Below are 10,076 nucleotides of genomic sequence, written 5' to 3'. Positions count from 1 at the left end.
GGGCCAACAACACCCGTCCCCGGGGGCAACAGGGCCAACAACACCCGTCCCGGGGGCAACAGGGCCAACAACACCCGTCCCGGGGGCAACAGGGCCAACAACACCCGTCCCGGGGGCAACAGGGCCAACAACACCCGTCCCGGGGGCAACAGGGCCAACAACACCCGTCCCGGGGGCAACAGGGCCAACAACACCCCCCCCCCCACCCCGGGGGCAACAGGGCCAACAACACCCGCCCCGGGGACATCAGGGCCAACAACATTCACCCAGGGGGCATCAGGCCCAACAACACCCGCCCCAGTGGCACTAAGATGAATGGTACCCACTGTGGGGCATCAGAAGAAACACCATCCATCCTGGGGGGGGGGGGGGGGGGGCGAGTAGATCGGGGGTTGATATCTGGGGGGTCAGTAGATCATGAGGTGATATCTGGTGGGTCAGTAGATTGGGGGATGATATCTGGGGGGTCAGTAGATCGGGTGTGATATCTGGGGGGGTCAGTAGATCGGGTGTGATATCTGGGGGGGGGGGGGTCAGTAGATCGGGTGTGATATCTGGGGGGGTCAGTAAATTGGGTGTGATATCTGGGGGGGGGGGTCAGTAGATCTGGGGGGGGTATCTGGGGGGTCAGAAGTTTGGGGGGGGTGATATCTGGGGGGTCAGAAGTTTGGGGGGGTGATATCTGGGGGGTCAGTAGATCGGGGGGTGATGTCTAGGGGGTCAGTAGATCGGGGGGTGATGTCTAGGGGGTCAGTAGATCGGGGGGGGGTGATATCTGGGGGTCAGTAGATCAGGGGGGTGATATCTGGGGGTCAGTAGATCGGGGGGGGTGATATCTGGGGGGTCTGTAGATCGGGGGGTGATATCTGGGGAGTCAGTAGTTCGGGGGGTGATATCCGGGGAGTCAGTAGATCGGGGGGTGATATCTGGGGGGGTCAGTAGATCGGGGGGTGATATCTGGGGGGGTCAGTAGATCGGGGGGTGATATCTGGGGGGGTCAGTAGATCGGGGGGTGATATCTGGGGGGGTCAGTAGATCGGGGGGTGATATCTGGGGGGGTCAGTAGATCGGGGGTGATGTCTAGGGGGTCAGTAGATCGGGGGTGATGTCTAGGGGGTCAGTAGATCGGGGGGTGATATCTGGGGGGGGGTCAGTAGATAGGGGGTGATATCTGGGGGGTCAGTAGATCGGGGGTGATATCTGGGGGGTCAGTAGATCGGGGGTGATATCTGGGGGGTCAGTAGATCGGGGGTGATATCTGGGGGGTCAGTAGATCGGGGGTGATATCTGGGGGGTCAGTAGATCGGGGGTGATATCTGGGGGGTCAGTAGATCGGGGGTGATATCTGGGGGGTCAGTAGATCGGGGGGTGATATCTGGGGGGGTCAGTAGATCGGAGGGTGATGTCTAGGGGGTCAGTAGATCGGGGGGTGATGTCTGGGGGGTCAGTAGATCGGGGGGTGATATCCGGGGGGGGGTCAGTAGATCGGGGGGTGATATCCGGGGGGTCAGTAGATCGGGGGGGGGGGGGTGATATCTGGGGGTCAGTAGATCGGGGGGTGATATCTGGGGGTCAGTAGATCGGGGGGGTGATATCTGGGGGGTCTGTAGATCGGGGGGTGATATCTGGGGGGTCAGTAGATCGGGGGGTGATATCCGGGGAGTCAGTAGTTCGGGGGGTGATATCTGGGGGGTCAGTAGATCAGGGGGTGATATCTGGGGGGGTCAGTAGATCGGGGGTGATATCCGGGGGGTCAGTAGATCGGGGTGATATCCGGGGGGTCAGTAGATCGGGGGGTGATATCTGGGGGGTCAGTAGATCGGGGGGGTGATATCTGGGGGTCAGTAGATCGGGGGGGGTGATATCTGGGGGGTCTGTAGATCGGGGGGTGATATTCGGGGGGGGTCAGTAGATCGGGGGGTGATATCCGGGGGGGGTCAGTAGATCGGGGGGTGATATCCGGGGGGTCAGTAGATCGGGGGGGGTGATATCTGGGGGTCAGTAGATCGGGGGGGGTGATATCTGGGGGGTCTGTAGATCAGGGGGTGATATCTGGGGGGTCAGTAGATCGGGGGGTGATATCCGGGGAGTCAGTAGTTCGGGGGGTGATATCTGGGGGGTCAGTAGATCAGGGGGTGATATCTGGGGGGGTCAGTAGATCGGGGGTGATATCCGGGGGGTCAGTAGATCGGGGGTGATGTCTAGGGGGTCAGTAGATCGGGGGTGATATCTGGGGGAGTCAGTAGATCGGGGGTGATATCTGGGGGGGTCAGTAGATCGGGGGTGATATCCGGGGGGGTCAGTAGATCGGGGGTGATGTCTGGGGGAGTCAGTTGATCGGGGGGTGATATCTGGGGGGTCAGTAGATAGGGGGGTTATATCCGGGGGGCAGATCTGGGGGTCCCCATCCTCCTCCCCTCCCCCGCCTATTCCGCACTCACCTTCCGTCATCCCCCGGTGCAGCTGCAGCCCGATCCACAGGATGAGGATGGTGCAGGCGGCCGGAGCTCCTCGCAGTCCCCGGTCCATGGCCCCAGCACTGCGGTTACCGGGGAGGAGATGGCGGCAGCATCCCGGGGTCGGCCCTGCTGCACACCGAGCCGCTGCAGCAGCCGCTTCCCCTCCGTCCGCTGCTCGGTCCCCGGGGGTAAGAGGGGGGACACCTGGCGGCCAGGCGCGGGTACTGCACATACTGGAGAAGGGATGAGACAAAGCGAAGAGACAGGAGTGGCGGGGGACATCTAGAGGCCAAGATGGAAATTACAGCTGAAGGAGGAGGAGGACGAGAGACATCTACCGGCCACGGTGAGAAGTACATAAATACGTGATGGACGGTAGACATCTAGAGGCCAAGCGGAGAATTACAGCTTTAGGAGATACAGTTCTGGGGACAGGAGACCCCAACACAAGGTACACTCCCTGGCCACTTTATTAGGTACATCTGTACAATTGGCCGAGGACACAGGAGACCCCCCCCTACATACACTATAAAGAGGGGCCAAGGACACACCGGACCCCCCTACATATACTATAAAGAGGGGCCAAGGACACACCGGACCCCCCTACATATACTATAAAGAGGGGCCAAGGACACACCGGACCCCCCTACATATACTATAAAGAGGGGCCAAGGACACACCGGACCCCCCTACATATACTATAAAGAGGGGCCGAGGACACACCGGACCCCCCTACATACACTATACAGAGGGGCCGAGGACACACCGGACCCCCTACATATACTATACAGAGGGGCCAAGGACACACCGGACCCCCCTACATATACTATAAAGAGGGGCCAAGGACACACCGGACCCCCCTACAAATACTATAAAGAGGGGCCAAGGACACACCGGACCCCCCTACATATACTATAAAGAGGGGCCGAGGACACACCGGACCCCCCTACATATACTATACAGAGGGGCCGAGGACACACCGGACCCCCCTACGTATACTATAAAGAGGGGCCAAGGACACACCGGACCCCCCTACATATACTATACAAAGGTGCCGAGGACACAGGAGACCCCCCCCTACATACACTATAAAGAGGGGCCAAGGACACACCGGACCCCCCTACATATACTATAAAGAGGGGCCAAGGACACACCGGACCCCCCTACATATACTATACAGAGAAGCCGAGGATACACCAGACCCCCCTACATATACTATACAGAGGGGCCGAGGACACACCGGACCCCCCTACATATACTATACAGAGGAGCCGAGGACACATCGGACCCCCTACATACACTATACAGAGGGGCCGAGGACACACCGGACCCCCCTACATATACTATACAGAGGGGCCGAGGATACACCAGACCCCCCTACATATACTATACAGAGGGGCCAAAGACACACCGGACCCCCTACATATACTATACAGAGGGGCCGAGGACACACCGGACCCCCCTACATATACTATACAGAGGGGCCGAGGACACACCGGACCCCCTACATACACTATACAGAGGAGCCGAGGACACATCGGACCCCCTACATACACTATACAGAGGGGCCGAGGACACACCGGACCCCCCTACATATACCATACAGAGGGGCTGAGGATACACCTGACCCCCCTACATATACTATACAGAGGGGCCGAGGACACACCGGACCCCCTACATATACTATACAGAGGAGCCGAGGACACACCGGACCCCCCTACATATACTATACAGAGGGGCCGAGGACACACCAGACCCCCCAACATATACTATACAGAGGGGCCGAGGATACACCGGACCCCCCTACATATACTATACAGAGGGGCCGAGGACACACCGGACCCCCCTACATATACTATACAGAGGGGCCGAGGACACACCGGACCCCCCTACATATACTATACAGAGGGGCCGAGGACAAACTGGACCCCCTACATATACTATACAGAGGGGCCGAGGACACACCGGACCCCCTACATATACTATACAGAGGGGCCGAGGACACACCGGACCCCCCTACATATACTATACAGAGGGGCCGAGGACACACCGGACCCCCCTACATATACTATACAGAGGGGCCGAGGACACACCGGACCCCCCTACATACACTATACAGAGGGGCCGAGGACACACCGGACCCCCTACATACACTATACAGAGGGGCCGAGGACACACCGGACCCCCCTCAAATACTATACAGAGGGGCCGAGGACACACCGGACCCCCTACATATACTATATAGAGGGGCCGAGGACACACCGGACCCCCCTACATATACTATACAGAGGGGCCGAGGACACACCGGACCCCCCTACATATACTATACAGAGGAGCCGAGGACACACCGGACCCCCCTACATATACTATACAGAGGGGCTGAGGACACACCGGACCCCCCTACATATACTATACAGAGGGGCCGAGGACACACCGGACCCCCCTACATATACTATACAGAGGGGCTGAGGATACACCGGACCCCCTACATATACTATACAGAGGGGCCGAGGACACACCGGACCCCATACATATACTATACAGAGGGGCCGAGGACACACCGGAGCCCCCTACATACACTATACAGAGGAGCTGAGGACACACCGGACCCCCCTACATATACTATACAGAGGGGCCGAGGACACACCGGACCCCCCTACATATACTATACAGAGGGGCCGAGGATACACCGGACCCCCTACATATACTATACAGAGGGGCCGAGGACACACCGGACCCCCCTACATATACTATACAGAGGGGCCGAGGATACACCGGACCCACCTACATATACTATACAGAGGGGCCGAGGATACACCAGAACCCCTACATATACTATACAGAGGGGCGAGGATACACCGGACCCCCTACATATACTATAAAGAGGGGCCGAGGACACACCGGACCCCCCCTACATATACTATACAGAGGGGCCGAGGACACACCGGACCCCCCTACATATACAATACAGAGGGGCCTAGGACACACCGGACCCCCCTACATATACTATACAGAGGAGCCGAGGACACACCGGACCCCCCTACATATACTATACAAAGGAGCCGAGGACACACCGGACCCCCTACATATACTATACAGAGGGGCCGAGGACACACCGGACCCCCCTACATATACTATACAGAGGGGCCGAGGATACACCGGACCCCCTACATATACTATACAGAGGGGCCGAGGACACACCGGACCCCCCTACATATACTATACAGAGGGGCCGAGGACACACCGGACCCCCCTACATATACTATACAGAGGGGCCGAGGATACACCGGACCCCCTACATATACTATACAGAGGGGCCGAGGACACACCGGACCCCCCTACATATACTATACAGAGGGGCCGAGGATACACCGGACCCCCTACATATACTATACAGAGGGGCCGAGGACACACCGGACCCCCCTACATATACTATACAGAGGGGCTGAGGACACACCGGACCCCCCTACATATACTATACAGAGGGGCCGAGGACACACCGGACCCCCCTACATATACTATACAGAGGGGCCGAGGACACACCGGACCCCCCTACATATACTATACAGAGGGGCCGAGGATACACCGGACCCCCTACATATACTATACAGAGGGGCCGAGGACACACCGGACCCCCCTACATATACTATACAGAGGGGCCGAGGACACACCGGACCCCCCTACATATACTATACAGAGGGGCCGAGGACACACCGGACCCCCTACATACACTATACAGAGGGGCCGAGGACACACCGGACCCCCCTACATATACTATACAGAGGGGCCGAGGACACACCGGTTCCCCTACATATACTATACAGAGGGGCCGAGGACACACCGGACCCCCCTACATATACTATACAGAGGAGCCGAGGACACACCGGACCCCTCTACATATACTATACAGAGGGGCCGAGGACACACCGGACCCCCTACATACACTATACAGAGGGGCCGAGGACACACCGGACCCCCTACATATACTATACACAGAGGGGCCGAGGACACACCGGACCCCCCTACATATACTATACAGAGGAGCCGAGGACACACCGGACCCCCCTACATATACTATACAGAGGGGCCGAGGACACACCGGACCCCCCTACATATACTATAAAGAGGGGCCGAGGACACACCGGACCCCCCTACATATACTATACAGAGGGGCCGAGGACACACCGGACCCCCCTACATATACTATACAGAGGGGCCCAAGACACACCGGACCCCCCTACATATACTATACAGAGGGTCCGAGGACACACCGGACCCCCTACATATACTATACAGAGGGGCCGAGGACACACCGGACCCCCCTACATATACCATACAGAGGGGCCGAGGACACACCGGACCCCCCCTACATATACTATACAGAGGGGCCGAGGACACACCGGACCCCCTACATATACTATACAGAGGGGCCGAGGACACACCGGACCCCCCTACATATACTATACAGAGGGGCCGAGGACACACCGGACCCCCCTACATATACTATACAGAGGGGCCGAGGACACACCGGACCCCCCTACATATACTATACAGAGGGGCCGAGGACACACCGGACCCCCTACATACACTATACAGAGGGGCCGAGGACACACCGGACCCCCCTACATATACTATACAGAGGGGCCGAGGACACACCGGACCCCCTACATATACTATACAGAGGGGCCGAGGACACACCGGACCCCCCTACATATACTATACAGAGGGGCCGAGGACACACCGGACCCCCCTACATATACTATACAGAGGAGCCGAGGACACACCGGACCCCCCTACATATACTATACAGAAGAGCCGAGGACACACCGGACCCCCCTACATATACTATACAGAGGAGCCGAGGACACACAGGACCCCCCTACATATACTATACAGAGGGGCCGAGGACACACCGGACCCCCTACATATACTATACAGAGGGGCCGAGGACACACCGGACCCCCCTACATATACTATACAGAGGGGCCGAGGACACACCGGACCCCCCTACATATACTATACAGAGGGGCTGAGGATACACCGGACCCCCTACATATACTATACAGAGGGGCCGAGGACACACCGGACCCCCTACATATACTATACAGAGGGGCCGAGGACACACCGGAGCCCCCTACATATACTATACAGAGGGGCCGAGGACACACCGGACCCCCCTACATATACTATACAGAGGAGCCGAGGACACACCGGACCCCTTTACATATACTATACAGAGGGGCCGAGGATACACCGGACCCCCTACATATACTATACAGAGGGGCCGAGGACACACCGGACCCCCCTACATATACTATACAGAGGGGCCGAGGATACACCGGACCCCCTACATATACTATACAGAGGGGCCGAGGATACACCGGACCCCCTACATATACCATACAGAGGGGCCGAGGACACACCGGACCCCCCTACATATACTATACAGAGGGGCCGAGGACACACCGGACCCCCCTACATATACTATACAGAGGGGCCGAGGACACACCGGACCCCCCTACATATACTATACAGAGGGGCCGAGGATACACCGGACCCCCTACATATACTATACAGAGGGGCCGAGGACACACCGGACCCCCCTACATATACTATACAGAGGGGCCGAGGACACACCGGACCCCCCTATATACACTATACAGAGGAGCTGAGGACACACCGGACCCCCCTACATATACTATACAGAGGGGCCGAGGACACACCGGACCCCCCTACATATACTATACAGAGGGGCCGAGGACACACCGGACCCCCCTACATATACTATACAGAGGGGCCGAGGATACACCGGACCCCCTACATATACTATACAGAGGGGCCGAGGATACACCGGACCCCCCTACATATACTATACAGAGGGGCCGAGGACACACCGGACCCCCCTACATATACTATACAGAGGGGCCGAGGACACACCGGACCCCCCTACATATACTATACAGAGGGGCCGAGGACACACCGGACTCCCCTACATATACTATACAGAGGGGCCGAGGACACACCGGACCCCCCTACATATACTATACAGAGGGGCCGAGGACACACCGGACACCCCTACATATACTATACAGAGGGGCCGAGGACACACCGGACCCCCCTACATATACTATACAGAGGGGCCGAGGACACACCGGACACCCCTACATATACTATACAGAGGGGCCGAGGACACACCGGACCCCCCTACATATACTATACAGAGGGGCCGAGGACACACCGGACCCCCCTACATATACCATACAGAGGGGCCGAGGACAGACCGGACCCCCCTACATACACTATACAGAGGGGCCGAGGACACACCGGACCCCCCTACATATACTATACAGAGGGGCAGAGGACACACCGGACCCCCTACATATACTATACAGAGGGGCCGAGGATACACCGGACCCCCTACATATACTATACAGAGGGGCCGAGGATACACCGGACCCCTCTACATATACTATACAGAGGGGCCGAGGACACACCGGACCCCCCTACATATACTATACAGAGGGGCCGAGGACACACCGGACCCCCTACATATACTATAAAGAGGAGCCGAGGACACACCGGACCCCTCTACATATACTATACAGAGGGGCCGAGGACACACCGGACCCCCCTACATATACTATACAGAGGGGCCGAGGACACACCGGACCCCCTACATATACTATACAGAGGGGCCGAGGACACACCGGACCCACCTACATATACTATACAGAGGGGCCGAGGATACACCGGACCCCCCTACATATACTATACAGAGGGGCCAAGGATACACCGGACCCCCTACATATACTATACAGAGGGGCCGAGGACACACCGGACCCCCCTACATATACTATACAGAGGGGCCGAGGACACACCGGACCCCCCTACATATACTATACAGAGGGGCCGAGGACACACCGGACCCCCCTACATCTACTATACAGAGGAGCCGAGGACACACCAGACCCCCCTACATATACTATACAGAGGGGCCGAGGACACACCGGAGCCCCCTACATACACTATACAGAGGAGCTGAGGACACACCGGACCCCCCTACATATACTATACAGAGGGGCCGAGGACACACCGGACCCCCCTACATATACTATACAGAGGGGCCGAGGATACACCGGACCCCCTACATATACTATACAGAGGGGCCGAGGACACACCGGACCCCCCTACATATACTATACAGAGGGGCCGAGGATACACCAGAACCCCTACATATACTATACAGAGGGGCCGAGGATACACCGGACCCCCTACATATACTATAAAGAGGGGCCGAGGACACACCGGACCCCCCCTACATATACTATACAGAGGGGCCGAGGACACACCGGACCCCCCTACATATACAATACAGAGGGGCCTAGGACACACCGGACCCCCCTACATATACTATACAGAGGAGCCGAGGACACACCGGACCCCCCTACATATACTATACAAAGGAGCCGAGGACACACCGGACCCCCTACATATACTATACAGAGGGGCCGAGGACACACCGGACCCCCCTACATATACTATACAGAGGGGCCGAGGATACACCGGACCCCCTACATATACTATACAGAGGGGCCGAGGACACACCGGACCCCCCTA

General features: G+C 57.9%; 1 protein-coding gene across 3 annotated transcripts in view; it reads right to left on the bottom strand.

The window, feature by feature from the left end:
* The window catches only part of KIAA1549 (KIAA1549 ortholog), a 69,010-nt gene extending 66,220 nt beyond the window's left edge, over positions 1-2,790 (bottom strand). For all 3 annotated transcript variants that reach the window (XM_056517967.1, XM_056517968.1, XM_056517969.1), the window contains exon 1: positions 2,442-2,790. In XM_056517967.1, coding sequence (XP_056373942.1) covers positions 2,442-2,691 — 250 coding nt within the window. In that variant the 5' untranslated portion in view covers positions 2,692-2,790. The remainder of the gene's footprint in view (positions 1-2,441) is intronic.
* Between the last annotated feature and the right edge of the window lie 7,286 nt (positions 2,791-10,076).

The sequence above is a fragment of the Hyla sarda genome, chromosome 4, assembly GCF_029499605.1.
Source record: "Hyla sarda isolate aHylSar1 chromosome 4, aHylSar1.hap1, whole genome shotgun sequence".
NCBI lineage: Eukaryota > Metazoa > Chordata > Amphibia > Anura > Hylidae > Hyla > Hyla sarda.
The sequence above is the reverse complement of the archived record's forward strand: the minus strand, read 5'-3'. Positions and strand labels throughout refer to the sequence as shown.